We start from the raw sequence: 22,378 nt of genomic DNA, 5'->3' as shown, positions 1-22,378 counted from the left end.
TTAAGGAGCTTTTAACCACAATCCATCAAAGGAGAAGTTGCTGGGTCTATGAGGAAGTTCCAACCATGAGTTTTGGAGTATTTGTTCTGTAATCTCCAGAAATGTCAGTAAATTATTTCACAGCCAGTTGAAAAACTATAAAAAGTCCCATGGTTTTGTTGTGCAGCACTGCTCAGGATCTTTTCTCTTATCTTCTGTCTCTGAAGCTCCACTGCTTGCGTTTATTGATCCAGATTCCTGCTAGCTGCGATGCCACTGATCACACACGCTATTATTGATCGAGACTGACCACCCTGGACCAACATGGCGTCCTGTTAGCACCCTTGGGGTATCAGCGTTTTGTTCCGTGGTGACGCTTTAGCGCCTCAACAAGGCAAAGGCCACACATGAAAGGATTCTGAGTGTTTGAGCGACTGAGGGATCAATTCACACCCTGATTGTCATATACAAAGGCCTCACTGTCTCTCCTTCCAAAATCCTGGTCTGGAGAGTTTGATCAGTAATTAACTTGTCAGCTTTCGTAGCCGATTTTAAAGTCTAGATGCTGTTGTGACGGCTGTGTTCTGGGAAATGAAAGTGCAGTCTCTTCAGCCTGCATTATCATGTCGCTGCAAAACAGATTAGATGAATTGAGGGACTTCTTTGGGCGGAGGGGTCAAATGCAGGTCAAGTTGTGGAGAGCAGTATTTATGTGGCTGGTGGCTGTCAGAAAAACAATAATGCGGCTTGAACATAAACTATCATTTGTTTTCTTACCAATAGTTATAAAGCGGTTCCTTATTATGCTACACAAAGGCCCCAATAGGTGCAGGAATTGTGGTGATAATGAGAAAAATTACAAGTATTGTTGGCTCAAAAGTGGACTACCTATTGTTTATGAGTATTTCTAAGTCAATTTAATGATGCTAATGGTTTAAAATGATGTGACATTAGTTCTATTTTTCCTTGTAGTTAAGTTTTTTAATAACCAAAAAAAGTTATTTCAGGCTCATACTCATGTGCCAAGGTCAAAAAGAAAAGAAACACCCGAAATAGACAAATCTTATCAGTTTGGGAATGGTCATAGCACCACTGAAAACAATGGCGTGGCAAGATGGGAGCTGAGCTTGACCCTAATAATGCGACTGGTCTGTCAAGGAACCAGGAGAACAGGAAACCAACCGAACCTCTGTCTTCTTGGATAAAGTCATAAAAATGATAAACATGAGGTTCAATTAGCGTCAGTCAGGACAATGAGCCGCTCGGCGGTGTGGAGGATTAGGGTCGGGCCAGTAAAAGTGAAGAGATGAAAGCGGCGGCTCTCCCGCGTGGCTGACCCCTCTGTTCGTTTCGCTAAGGAAACCAGGGTTTTCCCGTTCCCCATATACTAATGGTGATTCATCAGTCAATCAAGACATTATATTAATAGATTTTATTCTCCCTATGGTGAAGGAATAACAAAAGTGGGAACACATTTTTTTTTTTTTTAATGATTGAAAGCCACTCTGAGAACAAGCGTTTAATAAGTTAGCTAAGTCTGACCGGGGTTGGACCAATGTGTTTGATATTTGAAAAATCAGCTTATTCAGTTTTTGCTGAGATTTAAGAGAGATTCTGCCCTCAAATTAAATTTGTCATGTAAACGACTCCTGAGATCGCCTGGTAGTCAACTGCTGGCGTCTAGAAGCCACAATTTAGCAAGTTAACATGTTGGTAATGTAGTAGGAGATGCAAAGGTATCAAGCAAAGATGTGGATCCTGTGGTGGATACCAGTTTAAATGTCCAAGTTATTAACTTACAATTCACTAAAAAAAGGCTTTTATTGTCCTCCACCATTTCTGAAAACATCAGCAAACACAATTTGTATACACGAAAAATTTCCGCTTTCCAGGTTGGGATGACCAGTAGGAAAGGGGTGTATGGATTCTTCCTTTATGTCATTTGACGGCACCAAGAATTTTTATACGCTAAATATGAAGCTATAGACTTTAGCCTGTTAGCTTAGCAAACAAAAGACATCTAGTGCAACTAGTATAAGGTACATACTAGCACTTCTACACATGTTAGATCTTTTGTGTTTCCCTAAAAAAGCTAAAATGTAAAAACAGGTTTGTGGTTTAACCGAGGGATATAGACTTTGCACAGTGACAGGCTAGCTGCTCACTATTCTGGGATCTATTTTAATTTTAAATATTTTTTTCTATTCATGTTCCAGTTGCTACTATTTTCTCCTGGATGATACATTCATTTGAAGCCACTGCTTCAAAGCCTAACACAATATCCCTGACATCATAATTTTGTATTACGTTAAGTCGCCTGAGTGAAACCACAGCTCTATGGATGTTCTCAGGAAAGAGACTTTGATTATTTTACTTGTTGCTTCCGCTTTATTGTTGGCTGACCCCTGGCAGAGCGCAAACGCAGAGGTCACCACAACTTGCGGTGAAAAGTTTCCAAACATCCTCATGTTAGCATGACTAAAGGCATATTTAAGATTTGTCTTGGACCCGGGCTCCAGTTTTGTAAAACATGCAGAGAATGAGGCCGCGACGAGAAGATAAAGCGGATGTGCTCATCTCCAGGCCGAGCAGCAAGACAAACAAGAAATGGTTTTATCATCAGAGCATCTTCGCGAGGCGGGGGCAGGATGGCGCAGCAGAGGGGTACAAGGTGAAGATATCAAAATGTCCTTTTTTGCTAAACGTGGAATGAACCGGCCAATAAACAGAGTTGAGTAGATTCCCACCTGATTCCCAGCAGATCCCTGACAGATTAACGCCTCCAGAACAATGAGACGAGAGTGGAGAGAACTTCCTCTGTGTCCCCACTTGTCAGCAGCAGACAACATCCCAGTGCTACCCTTTCAGCAGAGTTGGGGTGTGTGCTCTCGGGCAAGGAAACTTTCCCAGCAATCCCCTGAGAGGGGGGAAAGACTATACCACCAATAACACATAAAAACATCTGTGTTGTTGGCGAGATGTGATCGAGTTTCATGCAGTGTGGTCCTTTTCTGTCTTTGCTTTTTGTGCAATTTGCCACAATTTCAAGTCCTCAATTTCTGTGACCAAAGAGTCTTGCAAAGTAGTCTCTGGAAAAAACATGACCCAACATAGACTCTCATATCCTACATGTGATCATAATTGAACCGCCTCAGCCTGTGGATGATCTTTCATATCTGCAATTTCCCATGTGACGTGATTTTCAAGTGACTACAGATCAACCACCAACGAAAGGCCACATTTGAATAAGCGAAACTTCATGCTTTTCAGTGACATATTACCAGTTGTGAAGATGACTGACGGATGATGGCAGAATAGAATTTCTGATTGACATCATTATCTACTTGAAATGATCCAGTTTTAGAAGAAAAAAAGGTGTGATTTCTATTTATAGAGTCAGTCTCTGTCAAGACTCTCCTCTCCTGCTTTCTCTCCTGCACACCTGTTATGTTCTCCCCTCCTGAACCTCCTCATTCTCTCCCGCTGATGAGGCCCTTCCCCCATCCTGAAACACCTCCTGCTCTTCAGAGCAGGTGTTGGAGGAAGTCATAGTCTAATCAGACAATCTAAACAGTTGCTATCTCACTGCTGATAATGACATGTCTGTAAACTTCTGGAGAAGTCCAAGACTGTATGACTTCCAATGTATATTCTAGCTTCAACAAGGCTTCAATAGCCTACGGTACACTAAGGACAGGTGATCTGTCAACTTTACAGTACATAAGTTAAATAAATGATTTATGTGAACCGCTGGTCTTTTGTAATTAGAGAGATTCATGTTTTTATAGCTGCTCCATTATATTTTTTATTAAGTTGTAAAAATGATTTCCCAGTTCAGATCTGAGGAGCATGTCGGCATCTTCAAAAGTGACAGGGAGGTGAACGACCTTGTGGAGGTTTTAGCAACTAAAGGGACAAAGCTTTCTGATCCGATGGTGGAGACCAAAAACAGAGCTAAAAGGGGAGCGCATACCGGACCTACTTTCACCAGACAGTAGAAACCTGACACCGTCTGAATGGAAATCTGGCTTCACAAGGAGCTTATTGTGCTCCCCTCAATCAGACAAAAACTTTCGTTGCATTTTTTAATCATCTGCCAAAAAAAAAAACATATGTTGTACATTTACAATACATGTTCGTATTCATGAAACCAATGAATGTTCCTACATAGAGCTAGTGTGGAATAGACAGAATGTATGGTGGCAAATGTTCTCTCAATAAAAATGAATAACACACAAATTAACCACAACCCAAGATAACAACTTCAAATCCTTTGTCTTATCGTAGAGAAAAAAGAGATAAATCAGTGACAAGCAGAAGAAAATCTTCATATCTCAGAATCTGGAACTGGTGGATATTTGGCATTTTGCATGATGAACCCGTTATCAAAATCCCTGCCAATTAATGAATCTACAAATCAATCTATAGTATTTTTAAGAATAGGACAGAAAACCCAAACCCGCTTGCTGCTAATTAGTATTGTTTCGACTATGTGGCTTTGTCCAGCTCAGGCCAGTGCAGCTCTGGGGGCTCAGGGGATCAGTGTGGAGTGCTAACATATATATACCTTCCGTCCCTGTGATTTAAACTAACACTCCTGCCTTGCAGCTCAGCACAAAGGAGCCAACAAACACATTGTGCAATTCCCAAGAAAGCCACCCACAGACATTTATACAGCAAGACTGGCGACCAGCAGCTCAACTGTGTTTCAGAACTCACTTGGAAGGCGGACAGTTTGTGCTGCTACGCCAAGGACAGGAAGTGCTTGCAGAGGGACAGGAAGTGCTCACCGCTGCAGTAGCCGAGCTGGAACTGAGATAATGCCATTGTGTAAGCAAGCCAAGTGACCTCTCCCTGAGCGCAGAGTCCAGAGGCTGGCGTCGAGAGCCCTGGCCCCCACCCAGCCCCAGACTCCCCAGGCACGGGGTGGGGGACTTGTTGGAGGGACAGGGGGAGGAATGGACGGAGGAGGGGGGGGGGGGGGGGGGTATGAGGCGTGTCACCTCCCCCTATCCCCCTCCCCACCGCCACCACCTCCCCTCCTTTGGGTTGACTCTGAACCTCACCTTGTAGAGGAAATGTGGCTGCGACTCCAGACTTTATGACTTCTCCCATCAAAAGCCAGGATTTTTCACTCCCACACAGAGAGAGAGGCGGCCAGGGCACACTCATACCCACGCCCATGTCAACACACGCACATCACAGGGACACACAAACACACGGCACACATACACACACACACACACAGAGAGTCCCTCTTTCTCCACTCTAGGATCTAGGGGGAAAACCCTATCAGGTCATCGGCGGTAAAATAGACGATGACAGTATTATAGTCCAGATCCTGTGCAGTGCCTGGCTGGACCTCCATCCAAAACACCCTCCCACCAACCCCTAGAGGGTCACCCGGCGTGCTCTGGAGTCCCCGCTGGTGTCTGCTCAGAGCACAAAAAGGTTGCATAAGCATCTCTCATATTTCTGTCAGCCCCTTTTGACGTGTCAGAGAAAACGTAGACCGCAACGAGATGGGAATGGTCCGAGAAAAGCCGGAGCTGACAGGCTGGGGTCTGCTGGCTCTGATAAGAAGCCCCGCAGCCTGTGGGTGATGTTTGGCTTACTGGCCACAAACAGGCGCTTCATTCTCTGCTACATAAACACACCAAGTCTGGATATTTGTGGTGCAACAGGTTGCTTTAACCTTTTCACTCGTGCCACTGTCCTGATCCGGGACAGCTGCTCCAAAAACAAGGAAACGCATTCTCACACATTTCTTCGGCTTGCACGCGTGAGAGTTAATAAAGTTTATATCTGACTACTGGCTGATGTCATCTGTATATCCAAAGGAGTGCTGTTCAGTGAAGCAGGTCAAAAGTTTCATCACATGGTCAGTGTGAAGCTTCAAGTCTCAAAGAGCATAAATAAAAGAGAATAGGCTTTATTTTTAACTTTTTAATCCCACACAAAGGAGAACAAAGTAGACAATGAGCTGAATGCACATCTAATGAGGTGAAAATAATATATGTAAGAGATTATAATTGAGATCTTTTAATGTTATTTAAAGCTTTGTGTGAGCTGTTGAAAGATGTATAGTAGCTGGTAATCAAATCTAATAAAACACTTTCTAGTTCTATTCTTAATTGCCCCATTCTCTGTAGCCTTGTCTTTCATGTAAAATGAACTGAAACAAAGATTATCTTCATTAAAGCTGTAAGAAAATGTCATTCAGACTGACTGACTTAATCAACCAGCTGTTTATTTGGTTCATTAACATCCCAGACCGACGTCTACGAGGCCAGAGATCCACATTAGGAGAAACCGTTTTGACATTTGAACGCCTCAGTCTGAGACAAAAGCTGCACCGGTATCACATCATCTTACAGTTTTCTTGTTTATTTAAGCTTTCCCCGCTCTTGTTGATTTCACCCTTGGACAATTCAAATCCTCAATTAACGCCTTTTGTCCTCATTAAGCCGCAATCAAAGACAGTCTCCACCGAGACGACCGTGCGTAAAAGTCGAGAATGAGGGAGCCATTAACTCCACGCGTAACCTGATATTCAAGACTTTTAACGCAGTTAACCGCCCAATACACAGACTGATGATCAAGTGTTTGGTGTCTGAGAGTCCTTTACTTCATATTAGCCGGGTGAGAATTAAAGCTGGACGAGTGTGTGAAGTTTATTTTACTCTTTTTTCTCTCTCTCCAAAAGCAGATAATGACAAATCTGACAAACCTTGCACTAAATCTTAGATGAGTTTTTATTCTCGCTGTAGAAGTTATAATCTAAATGCATTCTAATCCTTTCTTCCATTTGAAGTGCTGCATCTATTTGAAATCTGGCTGCTTCTTCCCCTCAGAGGGTCTCGCCGCTCCAAACAAGGGTCGGAGGCGGGATACTCTGAACTCTTTTACACCTTTGTAACAGTGGGCACTCCCTCCACATGGTGATTGGCTGCCTGTGCGTTTATAGCTCACCAACATTCACGTTCACTGCTGAGTTGTCGGTACCTTTCAGTGCGTACGGCTCCTGGGAGCAGCCAATGGATGTGACTAATTATTTTTCATTCAAGACTGAAAACCAGACAGATTTTAATTTCCCTTGATACTTTTTTTATTTATTTTTTAAAAAAACCCACCTTTAGGTTTGTTACAAGTGTATTGCCTCCTCTGCGCGCTGTCCGGTGGCTCTCCAACCCTCCCAGCTGGACAGAGATGAGTAGTCCCGATGCGGGTTACGCCAGCGACGATCAGACCCAGGCAAGGTGTACGATGTCAGTCATGATGCCTGGAATGGGACACTGCCCGTGGGCCGACCCTCTCAGTCCTCTTGGGGAAACCAAAGTGAAAAACGAGCCGTGCGCGTCGAGCTCCGGCAGCCAGAATCGGGGCAAGAGCGAGCCGCGGATCCGACGACCCATGAACGCGTTCATGGTCTGGGCGAAGGATGAGCGCAAGAGACTGGCGCAGCAAAACCCGGACCTGCACAACGCGGAGCTAAGCAAAATGCTGGGTAAGTACATTCATATTTATTTTAAACTTTAACCCCACACCTGCCAGATCAGTTATTACGTTATTGTATTTCCTGCGGTTTCTGAGTTTCATATCGGCTTTTTTTTTTTTTTTTAAGTTTTATCTTTTATTTAAAACGTTTTTGTTTTGTCTATAACGGTTGATTCCCAGGTGATATGTTTTTAAAAGTTATTCTGACTGAGTTCAGCTGCAGATGTAACCTCAAAAACCTGTCCCTGCCCCCTAAAATGGCAACAGGCTATTTTTGTGTGCATCACCAGACTGCGTACAGTATCTGCTGACATATCACTGATGTGTTCTCTCCTCTTGACCTGCAGGGAAATCATGGAAAGCCCTTCCTGTCACAGAAAAGCAGCCCTTTGTGGAAGAGGCCGAGCGGCTGCGGGTTCAGCACATGCAAGATCACCCCAACTACAAGTACCGGCCCCGGCGGCGGAAGCAGGTGAAGAGGATTAAGAGGCTGGACTCGGGCTTTCTGGTCCACGGCGTGTCCGATCACCAGGCCCCGTCCATGTCCGGGGACGGCAGAGTGTGCGTGGACAGTCTGGGCCTCGGCTACCATGAGCACGGCTTCCAGGTTCCTCCTCAGCCGCTTAGTCACTTCCGGGACGCTCAGGCTCTTGGGGGCCCCTCTTATGAATCCTATAGCCTCCCCACACCTGACACCTCTCCTCTGGACGCTGTGGAGTCAGACTCCATGTACTTTACTCCACATTCACAGGAGGATTGCCACATGATGCCTGCATACTCTTACCACTCTCAAGCGGCAGAGTACCAGCCCCAGGACCCACTCTCCAACCACCACAGCAACTCCATCCTGCACCGACACCCAGCTTCAGCTCAGGAGCAGCCCCCCCAGAATGCCACCCTTCCCCCTTCCTACATGGGATGCCCCAACCCTCTGGCCATGTATTACACCCAGCATTGCAGCCCAAGCCACCCAAAACGGCACCCCGGTGGGGCAGGACAGCTCTCCCCTCCTCCTGACTCCCACCCTCACTCAGCAGACAGCGTGGAGCAGATGCACCACTCTGACCTGCTGGCTGAGGTAGACCGCAGCGAGTTCGAGCAGTATTTGAGTTCCTCTTCAGCGCGTGCGGACATGACAGGCTTGTCGTACGGGCCACACGAGGCTGGCATGCAAGGACCTGAAAGCCTCATATCATCGGTGCTGTCAGACGCCAGCACAGCTGTGTATTACTGTAGCTACAACAACTCCTAACCTCCTGCCTGGCCTGTTACCCTGCTGCAAGGACACGTGATCTGACCTCAAATCTCTGTAGCTAAATTTGAACAAAAATGTTCTTATTTTTTATTTTTTCACTACTGATACAGGAGGCTCGTCAGAATTTAAATGCCGCTTTGAGGAAGACTTTGTACTGTATCTGTGTAAGAACGGTTAATATAGCCATAGACTATTTGAACACTGGTTTTAATTGTTCCTCTCTTGCAGGGATATGAATTAATTTTGTGATAATAAATATTGAAAAGTCACTATTTTAAAGTTTTGTATATACTGTTCATGTTTCTTTTTTTATACTTTTGCACTTTTGAGAAATAAATGTTTGCAAATAGTTTTGTCCTCTCTTGTATTTATTGTTTGTATCATTTTAAATTAATTTTATGAAGCCTCTTATATTTATGCATCACAGTTGGGGAGTTTCCCAGTAAAAAAAAAAAAAAGAGCTTTAATGATGAAACAGACAAATTTAGGACCACAAATTAACTTCAAAAGCATTTATCCATGGTGCGACATTATTATTCATTCAGCGTCAGCTCTGAATTGCATGGATTGTTTTTCCTACTTCCACATGGAGCTGAATGGGCTCCCGGCAGAAGCGGTTGCTCACCTGGAAGCGGGGCAACAGAGGGCTGCGACCCGGCTTCCTGGCCCGGACACAGTGGAGGTAATCTCGGTGTCCGCGTTACACATGGCGCCTTGTTTTCGCAGCGTGTGAGTGCAGTTTATGCTCCGGACATCCTGTCTGTTAATGATTTAGTCTCTCCTGATTAATGGTGGAGGTCATCAAAATTCAGCGTGCTCCACTACACCTCCACGGAACAATGGTGACGCTTTATTTAGTGTATTTTCACAACAGAACACGAGGTATACTTCAATATCTCTCCTCCAGCTGTGCGCAATAACACAGCCATGACATCAGGTTTTATTTCCGTGGGTATGTCTACGGTATATTTATCCACTAATGCCCGCCTGTTGCTTTGACATGAATCAAACGTATCAGGTAAAAATCTTTAAGAGATCAGGCCGAACCTAGAGGATAAATCGGTGTATTTATAACCCAGAAAGAGTCACGTATTATAAATAGATATTTTTTTCCCCTATTTTAAAAGGAAGAGGTTCGTCTCCGAGGGGTCAATCACCCTGACCTCCCGATCCATTTTTAGCACTTCAGAGGAAGCATGTTCCAGAGGTGTATATATTCACGTGCTTTGTTCATGCTGGATGTTTTAAAATATTCTCTTATAGAAGCAGACAGCGGAGTCAAAGTAAATACGAGCAGCTCTTCCCACGGTCATATTAATGATGTCAGTTCAGTCCAAGAACTTGCTACATTTACAGTTTTCCAACGTACATTTCTGGGTGTTTTTTTTGGTCCAAACAAAGCATGTCTGATATGTGGAAGGTGTTGTCACATGTTTTCACTTCCCTTCTCCCACCCAGACCGACTTCTTTGCCCTCGGGCCGCGCGGCAGAATCCACTGTAATTGGCGTGAATGTGTTTAAATTCAGTCTGCAGCTGAGTGGCCAGTTTATCCTCGCTGTTGTTACAGCTAATGGGTGCATAACAACAGGATCAGGCCACGATCCCAGAGGCATCAGCGGAGTGGGTGGGGGTCACCTGCACGGGCTTAGGGAGAGGAGGACCCCCCATGTCAGCCGTGATATTATCTTCACACGCTAACTGATCTGGGCTAACTGATGAGGAAGAGCTCAGTGAGGTAGGTACTGGATAAAATATATACACACTGTATGTTGGAGACTTTTAATGTTGAGGTGGGACAATTAAATTAGTTTCAGTTTATGCTGTTTAATTTGGTTTAAGTTAAATAAAATGAATAAAAACATAACATATATGAAATGTATTTGCAATTTTACACCTTGTATTGCCATACAACTCACTTTTATCCAGATTTAATATAAATATATCTATGTTTTGTGTGTCAAAGTAGCAGTGTGTGTATATTTCTAAACTTAAAATATATGAAAGGGGACATTATTATCACAATACACAATACTCTTGCACAAAAATATGACATGTTTCTGTCCAAATTATACATATACAGTTGACCTTTTTATACTCTTGGTTTCATGTTATTCCACATAAGAAAATAGGGATCTGCAATTCTAGGTGTCTTTTTCAGACTATTCATAGCAGAGATGTTTGTATCAAGCACTAAGATGTTTCCAGGTAAAAGCAAGATATCCAGTCAGCGCAACAGGAACACAGCTCAAGGCTCAGGAAATCAGGGCTTTCATGATGTTCCCATTGCTTTCAGTAGTGTGAGTTTGTTTGTGTGCGATTGCATGTGTCTGTGTATGCATGCCCCGGGGCTCCGCTGCCAGCAGTCTGCAGAGAGCCACTCAGAGATTACAGCGGCACGGCCGGCTACATTAACACAGCGGCACTTAATCACGGCACTGCGCTAATCTCATCTCAGGTAGCTGCCTTTCTCAAACACACCGACAAACACAGCTCCACATACCCACAAAGTCTGCTGCAGTCAGATCAGCTGTTTGTTTGACTGACTCAACCACGGTGAAGTTCGGTGAGAGGGCTTAGTTGTCATGATAAAGTCAGCGCTGGATGGATATTAAGTAAACACTCAATGCACAGAGCAGATAATGCATTTCTTGAGCTGAATCCAGGCGTAAGCAATTACCCGAGTACAACTGAGCTGAAGAGTGGCTTGTGGGAAAACTGTCTGGAAGATAATGAATGGATGGATCCACTTGTTGGGAAAGATCCACTTAACAACGAGTTAACAAATGATTTATGAATTCTTTAGAAGTCTATCATAAGACATTAAAGGAAGACATGTTTGGTTGTGACAAAGACATGGGACTGAAACAAGCTTTTATGAGCTAGACAATGACTTGCAAAAAGAGTAAAGAAAGAAAGTTATGTCCGGGTGCATTCGAACTAGAGAAAAAAGACAAACTGCTTACTTTTAGGTTTTGTGATCTGTCAAGGAAGAGAACAACATTATTAAATCTAACCCCGGTTTTAACATAAACGTCACTCAAACGTCTACATGAATCAAAACGCTCACTGCAAACTAGTCGAAGTAAAGATTCCCCCGTCCCGTTTCAGAGAGAGGCTCAAACTGATTAAGTCATTGATAGTAGATCGCAAATACAGCATGTGAGACAGCTGCAGGAGAGGGTGTGTCCCTTGTCTAAAGCAGGGCTGGTTGCTCATAATCCCAGGCATATGCTGTCCCTTTCTGGCCTGATCGCTTTTATGGTCTCTGCCTGTCACACCACCGTCCAGTTGTGCTCCCACTATATATAGTTTCACAGATACAGTCAATCTCCGCTCAGCACGGTGACTCAATAGTTTTATTTTTCCTCTGATTCCAGCCCTGGCTTTTGTAACACATCCCGGTATAAATAGTCTTCTTGTGAATTGATAAATTGAACAGGCACCTGCAACTATCACCCTCGGATGTCAGCTGCTGTGTCAAAATTCACACTCGTCATTATTCACAAATTCAATGCAGGGCTGCAACATTATTATGAGGCGTAATAGTTTTGTGCAGCTCTTGTTTTCTTTGCCTTTTATGTCTCATTTTGAGCAGGAAGGCATTTTGTTTTACTACATTTTGAAGATCTCGAGTTTCGGAATGTCATGGATATTTTTACAAAAGAAATAGCCCTTAAATCATCACAAAATTACCAGTTAAACCTGAACTCTACATGAATAAACACAAAGATGTATGGCCTTTTATAAACTCTTGTTTATAGCTGTTTTACTTATATGTGTAATTTAAGTTTGTATAAAACTATTAATACATACAATATGTCCATTGAAATGGGTGTATAAGGTTATTTATTAGACAATAAGATGGTTCATATATTGTGTGGAAGCTGTAAACATCAATAGTAAGGTATCGACGTATGTATTGAACTTTTCAAACAATAAACTCGAAAGCTGTGGTGGAAAAAGTAAATACATAATAATGATTATTTGTACAGTCAGTTCTACAGAGATTAAAAAAACATGCAAATATGATAAAAGTGTTGCAGAACAAATGAATCCGATAAGACAAACAGAAGAAAGGACTGATAATAAAATGCTCGTTTGGTGCCAGAGACCATTTTTCAAGCTGGCTGGCACATTTGTTTCACAGTCAGAAATTGACTCAGGGAGCTGAATCAACTCCAGGCCTCTCCTGATCAGCTCAGCACTCTCCGTTCTTTTGTTTGAATCCCCTAGTGGCATTCAGGACAATTTTTAGCTCGTGTCCAGGCGGGTAGTGAGTATAAGATGACTACATCAGCAGTCAGTTTCCTCTCTGCTGTGTTTTTCTATGGGACTAAAAGGTGTTGGCCACACTTTGCTCTCTTGAAGTCTTGCGTCCTCCTGATATGGGGCTGTGGACCTCATTTCTTAGGAAACGTGTGAGGAAAGTGAGCAATGTTGATCAGGACAAAGAACAGCATGCAATGTCACTCAACAATGACTAATGACTAACTTAAGGTTGACAGTTTCCAACTAACCAGAAACAAATAACATACTGAAGATGAAAACTAGTAAATAACAATTGTACAGCGATAGATGTAACGTTTTTTTAATGGATTAATGCAGAGTAAACATTTAAAACCAATGGTTAAACTGTTGTAATAGTTGGCTGTACAGACAGTTAAATTAGTTAGCTAACATAATAGTAATAGAAATAGTTGGCTAAAGATACTAGATGGATCTGTGATATAGCTTCAGTTTAACTAATGAATAAACAGTTTGCTGAAAAGAACAGATTAATGGTGAAACAGCAGCTAAATTAAAATGGTTTGAAATAGCTAGACAATAAAAATGGGAGTGATTGAAATAGTTCACTAAAAGGAGTGGAGTAAAGCTAGCTAAAGGATACGCCTTTTCATTTTCTGGCTAAATTTATAGCTAGATTATTAGTTTGCGATTGTTAGCTAAAAGTATAACAGACAGACCAAGTGAACGAAATAGCAAATTAGCTAAAGGATAGCTACATATTTTAAATAGGTGTAACGGCAAAAATAGTTTTATAGCTAAGATTAGGTAATGAATGCAAGGAAATAGTTAGCCCAAAGCAAGATAAGATTAACGGTGAAACAGCTAACGTAAAAGCTAGCCAAAAGTAATGCAGTAAAAGCAGTTAGTAAAAATAGCTCATGGGTACATATTTTAAATAGTTTGCTCAACTAATATCTAAACCAGGACTAAATATTGCTAGCTAAAATGGATAGATGTTTCAATAACTAAAAATAGTTTTTAGCTAAAATTTGTGAATGAATGAAAGGAAATGTAAGCTAAAAGCAATAGCGAAACAGCTAACGTAAAATGGTTTGCCAGCTAACTAAAAGTAATGGCGAAGAGTATGAATTATGGATAAAATAAAATCAGAACAACCATCGATGGAAACTGTTTACGTAGCTAAAGTAATGGATTGATTGTTCAACAGCTCAAGTAATAAATACAAACTTAAAATGGTTGCAAATTGTCTCCTTAAGTAGTGGAGATTGTTAGCTAATAGAGAAAGCTTAATGGTGTGGAAGTAAATGAAGATGTGACATTTTCTAGGTCCTACATAAATATGGGAAGCATGGATTTATTTGATTAAACTGATTTGTTGATTTGGTCTCACGAGCAATAAGGAAACTGAACTGATTTAATGACCGTATAAATACCACGGGCCTCAGCGGAGGTGCAGCACAAGATAAATGTGGACCATTGTGTGTCTGTGTTTTTTTTTTCTGGCTGTCGATCTTTGAATCTTCCAGAGAGCACCTGTCCCCACTTCCTCGTTCCGATGACTCCTGTTTGCTCCATCCATGAAAGATTGGCTGGGAACATCCTCTATCCGAGAGGAAGTCATGCTCTGTGAAATTCACACCACTCGCACCAGTTTGAGAATTACCGGTAGGACTTCCTAAAAAATAAAAATACATAAAAATATAGTCTAAATAAAGGGGGGAGAGGGCAGAGTGTCATGACCCGGGTCAACTGCCTTTGTTGTCTCATGGTAGGATATTTGTGTGTAAATGAGTGTGTCTTTGTATGTATATATGTAAGCAGCTGACACATTTTTCTTATGTACATTTGACAAGTTTATTTGCTAGTTGTGGTTTTTAACCACACGTGGGTAAACCTAACTTTATTAATAAGATTAAAAAATATCTAATTTTATTCATTCTTTCTGTTTCTCTACTTTTGGGTTCATCTTGTTTGATAACAATATTTTTAAGGCTAAACTATTGATTTTACATTGAGCATAACATATTCTATTTCTAATAATCTTGGTGGCCTCTCCATCTTTTTCATTATAAAAGTCAACCAATTCTGGCTTCAGGGGAATTTCGAGAACTAATAATTTGAACAAAAAATAAGTTTGGAAACTAAGTACAGTAGTATGTTTTAAGATAAATGTGTTACTAAAGTAAAAGCACAGCACGACAATGTCTAGACAGTGTTCGGTGTTATTTTTTTCAATAACACTATCAGTCTGAAGGCTGTCTCTTACACAGGAAGAGCATTTGTGCACATGTTATTGGATTATGAACTTCAAACAAATATCAAACACATTTCCACTGGAATAGCAAACAGTCAACTTCCAGTTCCCCCGGTAGGTTCCTCCATCTGTAGGCCCTGTCTCCTCCAACGTGGGCCCGGCCTGTCCTGTTAGGTCTGTCTGCAACAATCTGCAACACAGACATGCTCAAGTAAAATGTTCAAACATTTCTAAAAGGGCATAAAGATTTTTGATGTCAGTATTGTTTTGAAGTAGCCGGTGTGACCGGGTTGTCCAGTGGCTGTAAACAAATCAGTTGTGCTGTCGATTGTAGCCACCAGGGGTCAGCTGTGCACAGGATTACACCAAGCTCACTGTAAAATAAAACCTCTACTTGATGTGCAGCTGTAAAAAACATAATGCAATAAAAGTTGACATGTAAATTTGAACTTGAAGTTATTGTGTCAATATTATGTACCTTTTTTTCACAATAAAAGCCCTGTTCACTATTTCTTAATTTTCAAATTAAAAGCTGTTGCAGTTAAATATAACTGACACACTTTAGACTTGCATTTATGAACAAAAAGGCTGTTACTTGTGGAATAATAAGCAAATGTGTGAAAATATACAGGAAAAATAACTTTGAGATTGAGACTTAAATGGTTTAAGTCTGGCACTGTGAAGATGCAGAACTGAGGCTTGAGTAAAGAGCTACCCAGTGATATTTTAACCAGTGACTTTGACGTTACAGAGCGAGGTCACCTCAGAGTCCTTGGGGAATTGTAAGTGGCAAGTTGAGAGCACGTGAGCCTGCTGGGAGTCCCATATGGATCCAGGTGAGGTGGCAAGGGACAGTAATCCCTGACAGAAGTCCTGCTGTGATCGCTCAGTCTGGTATTTTAAGCTGCAGCTCGACTGTCACTTTTACCATCGCTGGTAAGGTAACATACCACTAAATCACTGCAAATCATCATTTACATCAATTACATGACAGTATAACTGCATTAGAGGTGCATTATGATATGATAATAAAGTGTAATAATGTATGACAAGACACTGACATTTAAAGTTTGCTTTCACAGTTAATTTAATGTCGGTCTAAATATACAATTGAGTTCCAGAAATATTTATGAACCATTTATTTCTACAGCCTACAAGAGAAGGACGATGCTTACACAGATGCTTTATTTATAACAGTCATAAAACATGATAAAGCCCAAGTGTATTATGACATTTGCTGAGTGGTATAATTAAAGACATACAGAACATACAGGTCAACGCATATAATTCTTTCTTTGTACTGGTATAAATATGCATGCATGTGAGTACAGCTTATTATCTGATGACATGCTGTGCTTGTGACAAAATGCTTTGTGCGGCTACAGTAAAAGTTGGATTTAAATTGGATCCCAAAATGTATAAATGCATCACACTCTTTGTATAGTTCGAACAGTTCAGGCCGCCTGGACGTATACTGCTCTGAGGAAAAATCTTCTAATAGTTGGAGGAAACAAGGAGTGAGGTTCTCTGAATATTGCATAATTTCTACATCTGACATCATCCTTTCCTGGTTTTGTCCTGTTTCCTTGAGTGTTGTAAAGGCTGTAAAAAAAAAAAAAAATCAGATGGAGGATGTGGCCATAAAAATATGGACAAGCCGAGGTTTGTTGTATAGTGTATTGTTCAAAATGTTAATCTGTGCTGATAACCATTTACAGTTTCCTTTAGCAGCTGTTATCAGTGCATTTGTAGTGTGAAAATGTGTCGCTCTCCTAAAACTTTTCATGATGCCTAGATGGTTAACGTGCAAATTACTACATTGTGTCTTCGGATTGAGTAAATTTCATTATAATAAACATAGGTTTAAATTCAGGCAGTAGGGAAAACATCTTTCAACTGTGACAAAGCTCCTTGCTGAGATGTCTTTGTATGCAACACTGGGCCACTATGAGGCCCTTAGAGCCAAGCCTGACCGCTTCCTTAAAACAATTTGGGATGAATACTGCACATGAAACATGCAAACCATTCTCTTCATACTTATGTAAATTATGAGGATAACAAAAACATAGTGAGATTAATTTTATTAAGTACACAATTAATCTGTAGGGGGAAGAGAAGTTAAATTTCAAGGCCCAAGCAGATGCTCTTTGCATGATTTGAACCTTAATTATTTAAAAAAGAAGATACACACTTATTCGCATCAGCAACAAAGAAATACAGAACAACACTAGGAGTTAGTGGAGATGCTTTCTCAAAAGTAGTTTTTGTTTTCATAAGAGAGATAAAGAGAGAGAATACACTGTTTTCTCATTAACATTTTCTTAATAACTAAGTCATAAACTCTTCCAAGTAGGTGAAACCCCGGTAGATTTACATGGATAAAACAGAGACTGTCTCCAGAGAAACTGATGGAGGCAGTAACCTGTTTGTGAACCCTGAACATCAGGAACACTGATCTTTAACTGCCCGTAGAGACAAGTCAAACAGTGGGCGACTCAGACTCACCACATCCTTCTGTTGTCAGGTTCAAGGCCAACTCAGTGAGTCTTTATCTTGGCTTTGGTGTATGTGTGTGTGTGTGTGTGTGCGTTTAAGTGTGTGTACTCATCCAGCGCTTATGAATAAAGGAGAGACGGGTAGAAATAATGACTACGTGCACATTCCTGTGTATATGCCCACTGCTGAAAGTGTGTATGAGTGTGTGTTCGTTGCAGTACAGTGCATGTGCTGCCTGCAGCGTCTGGAAAGTCCATTTGTGCGGCGGTCAGGATGCCAGTGTCTCACACAGGGAGGCTGCCTGTCTCGCCCTCTCCACTCGGCTCTGTCGCTCAGTGACTGACCCTTAATCAGAGGAAGGTTGTCTGATGCGAGCACAGACGGATAAATCACTCCTCACCCCGGGCCGCTATCTGGGTTTGCTCGTAGCCAGGTTGTCCCGTCAGCGGACTGGCCCTCAGCCCGGGCCCTCCAAAGCTAACAGCTACGCGGTATTGAGCCCTTTGGTGAGGAGGACCCTGCCTGCCATTGCCCTCTGGAGAATAATAGTCCACATTCTGTGCATATCAGTATTTATATTTCTGTTGAGGAGCCAGGTTGTTGATACACTGTATCATCACAATCTGCAGACATGACACTGGCTTGCTACTATTTTCTAATCTTCCATTGTATTTGGTCTTTATCTCTGTAATATAATTATATTGTCAGACCGTCTCCATCCTGTGGTCTTTATTATGTTGAAAATGATCTGTGTTTTTATGGTTTTATTATTTTCTTTAAACACCACTGCCAAAAAAAGAGATGCACAGATAACGTTCAGGTATAATAAGCTGACTTCAAGCAGCAATGTTTAAAAAAATATTTAATTACACATGTCAAAATGTGGCTTCAGTAAAAGTAGCAATAAAATATTTTATTATTATTACAATTTTCAGTCATTATACTGATAAATTATGATAAATTATTTAACCAGTAAATGAAAGTCCAACTACTTTATATGTGAATCTATAAAAAATGTATTATGTTTGATAAACGTTTGCATGTTTGACCAATTTAACTGGAGCTGTGATAACATAGCATCGATTCTTTTCTAAAACTAAGTAGTAAAAAATGTAAAAACACTGTATTAGCGTCTCCTCAAGATCTTCGAAAAGGGAAGTGCTATATAACCAAATTACAATATACTGTATTAACTTACCACTCACTTCAGTCATTTATGTAGCAAACATGTCAAAACTCAATCCTCTCTGAAAATTTCCATTTACAAGGACACAAGAGGTTTAATCACATATTTCAGAGTTTACTCATGAAGACACAACACCATTTGAAAGCATCATCTGCTAGTTTTGGCTAATGTTTAGCTAGCTAAAAAGTTAAAGGTTTGATGGTTTGCTTAACATTTGATGTGTGTCACAAACAGTTTGTAGTAAGTTTAGTAGTAGAAGTTTCTCTGTGAGTATGTGTTCCATCGGCTTTTACCAAAGATAATTTTCAGCAAAGCAGCTTGGTTAAGGTTAACGCTTGCTAATTAGCCACACTGGTAAACCAGTTAAGGTGACTTCAATGAAGATTATCCATTTTAAAGCATATATGTAGGCAACTTAAAACGATTACTAGAGAGGAGAGTTACCGTTGTGCAAAGACAGTAACCCAGTTTTGGTCTATTGTCTGAATTATATAATCTCTAAAATATAAACCCTAACCCTAACCCTAACCCTAAAAAACCAAACTATTTTTAAGAGCTAGGTTTAATGATTTTTGCTAACTAGCTAACATTAGCTAACACTGGCCACCCTGGTAAGTCAGTATAGCTAGATGCTACGTGGGTTACGTCTCATTTAATTAGCTAACCTTATGTAATACTTAAATTAGTTAGTTACTCAAAATTAGGTGTATGGTAGGAGGCTGCCAAACTGCAAACTCTAAATTAATATATTACTATTATTTTTCATTTTAGTGTCTAAATGTGGACTTTTACAGTGTAAGTTATCTCAGAAAACTAAAAGAATGCCATTGATTGTTTTGAACAATTAAAGCAGGTGATTTTGAGGGAGAAAAGGGAATAGGGACGTGAAAATCATTTGGAAACATCCCCCAAGCCTCTGATTGTAACAATAAAGAATTGTAGTCGGTTTAAGTGCAGCCTAATTGAATAATAGTGATATCAGTGAACAAGGGGGAGTGTAGAGTGATTTACCGCACAGAGGAGTGTGCTTATCTCTCCCTGTGTCCCATGCAGGAAACACTGGGATGTCACCAGGCAGATTAAAAGCTTGGCACAGCTGATACAAGGCGCTCAAAATGGATGGGGTGGGGACCTCTGACTGCTGTGCGAGGGGTTTTGGAGGGGAGGGGACGGGCGGTGGCGTGACCTTATGAGTCCTGTTTGGCAGGGGTTCATTAAAAATCTGGGAATTCCACTGGAAATTGAGAGGGGAAAACTGAAGTAACGTCATGTCACTTGAAAGGAATTTTGAATAGTAAGCACATTTTTGTCTCAACTTTTGCCAAGCCACATTTTTTTAGTTTGCACTAAATGCGTCCCAAAGGAAAAATGGAATGCTTCAACATTGTTGTGCATGTTTAAAATTTCTAGAGGAATACATTGTGATTCTGGGCGCAAGAAAAGTTAAAGGGGAGCTCATATTTTGCAGGATCAGCTGCCTGACTTTTAATTGAGGCGAATGTTTTTGGTCACAGTGCAGCTGTATCACTTATAATTGAATTCCTGGCAGCTGCAATGCTAGGAATTTTAACCAGTTCTATGGGCTAGTTTTATTTTACATGACACTACAAAGGCTAAACCTGGCTTGACATCAGAGCAAACCGCTGTTATTTTGTGTGCAGCCACCAATGTGTTTCTGGCCTTTAAAGCAGGAGCTGACTGAGACTCTTTGCCTCCTGAATTGAGGCAATATATGCAGACTGAAGAGAGGTGTTTGATGGGAACACAGGGAGACAGATCTGGAGGAGCAGCTGCATAGAGGACACTGGGCCAAATATAGAAAGGGGACAAGGGCCAAAACATATCACACATTTTTTCCCATTAACAGCATAGGTTTGATTCTAACGTGGCGCCAATTAGTTGCAGTATAGGCGCAAGGGCTTAAAAATAGAGCGTGGCAAGGGTGGCAATACACCCGGAACGCAGAGACAGACATCTCTGTCATGGCGGCGTGTGATTTTACGTGTATTCATGTGAAGGAAAAATAACAGTATTCATATCACCAGCTGGTTTGTTATAACTCTGTGACGTGGAAGGTTATGTGACAAATGGAGCTTCAGACATTTGTTGCTGTTACCTGTCATGCCACATTGAGTGCGGGGCTTGGGCTCGAGTCTATTTTCAGTCCGATTCGGGTATGTTTGGCAGGATCTGCGCCGCTCTATCAGTGTGACCAGCCGTTTTTACCCTCTCGGTTTCAACATTTGCTCGTCTCTTATCTCCGCTGTGGAGGGCTGGAATGAGGGGCATGCGGACTTCGGGCCTACCTGTTTACGCTGAGGGCTTCCTCCATTGTTTCCCTCCCCAGCTTCCTTTGAAGGATTTTTCACATTTTTGTGCTCGTTGTTGTTTTGGGAACAGGTCATGGGTTCGGATCACGGGAGCCTCCTGCGGCATTCCTGAATCTCTGTCTCATCTGGCTCGGCAGGAATTCTTTCCTACGCTACATATCGTCTATTTCATACGCACCTGAGATATTTTTACAGCAGTAAACTAAATAGTACGACAGAATGTCATCACTTTATCTTTTTATACTGAGCTGTAACTTGATAACTTTTGTATATTCCTTTGATTCCTTCACTGTAGCCTCAGGTTTACTGTGGAATGAAGTCATCCCATGTACACTAATCCCGTTCACGACAGAAATAGACTCGGTTCAGTCCAGTTTTGGTAACTGTTACGCAACTCGTGATAGTTCATGGTTTAGGATATACATGACCAGCTAATACCCCCAGTAATAAGGTTCAAGCTAATCTACTAGAGTACACTACTCTTTTAAACTTAACTGTATTTCTAGGATAAGCTCTAGTTTGTTGTATGTACAGTACATTTTAGGGACGATAAAAGTCTGTTTGCTATTATAAGAATGTTCACGTTATTTTTAACATTCTTATTTCATACCAGCATGCAGTATATGTGTTCAGATCACACAGGGTCAAAGCAAACGTCCAAAGATACAACTAATCTATGATATAAAGCACAACTGTTTTCTCATTATTTAGAGGGAAGAAAGGGTATGTTTATCCTTTTCGTGCTTTTCATTGAGGGTCCTCAGAAGGGAGAGCACCTTAATCCTCATTACTTTAAGATGTTCTCAATGAGATTACAACCCTGCACGAATGTTACAAGTGGTCACCAGTTTACCATCTGCTGCCACTAGCGTAGAAACCCCTCTCACATTATAATCCGTGCAACTTCCTATTTCAGTCTCAAATGGGAGAAGACCACCACAACAACACTGACAATAATGTTAATTATAATAATGTTAACATTTCTATTTTTGCCAAGAGACATAATAATAATTATCCCCACCCACTGAAATCCTATCGTCAGGTAGAAATACATAAGTACATAAAACATATAATAAATTAGGAGGACATTTTTCAACCTGCTATGGCAGCTTCACCTGCATCTATGTGACAC

The 22,378-nt window shown here is 41.3% G+C and overlaps 1 protein-coding gene across 1 annotated transcript; it reads left to right on the top strand.

The window, feature by feature from the left end:
- Window positions 1-6,895: 6,895 nt before the first annotated feature.
- Window positions 6,896-9,079, top strand: sox17 (SRY-box transcription factor 17). Its single transcript, XM_084565796.1, has 2 exons — window positions 6,896-7,486; window positions 7,824-9,079. The coding sequence occupies exons 1-2, from the start codon at window positions 7,189-7,191 to the stop codon at window positions 8,726-8,728; spliced, it is 1,203 nt and encodes a 400-aa protein (XP_084421922.1). The 5' UTR covers window positions 6,896-7,188; the 3' UTR covers window positions 8,729-9,079.
- The last annotated feature ends 13,299 nt before the right edge of the window (window positions 9,080-22,378 follow it).

Source organism: Chelon labrosus, assembly GCF_963514085.1.
Source record: "Chelon labrosus genome assembly, chromosome: 18".
Lineage (NCBI taxonomy): Eukaryota > Metazoa > Chordata > Actinopteri > Mugiliformes > Mugilidae > Chelon > Chelon labrosus.
Note: the sequence above shows the minus strand (reverse complement) of the source record. Positions and strands in the feature narration are given on the sequence as shown.

Coding starts and splice junctions, on each gene's coding strand:
- sox17 (XM_084565796.1), top strand. CDS start 7,189: ATGAGTAGTCCCGATGCGGGTTACGCCAGCGACGATCAGACCCAGGCA. Junction 7,487..7,823: donor GGAGCTAAGCAAAATGCTGG/GTAAGTACATTC, acceptor CTTGACCTGCAG/GGAAATCATGGAAAGCCCTT.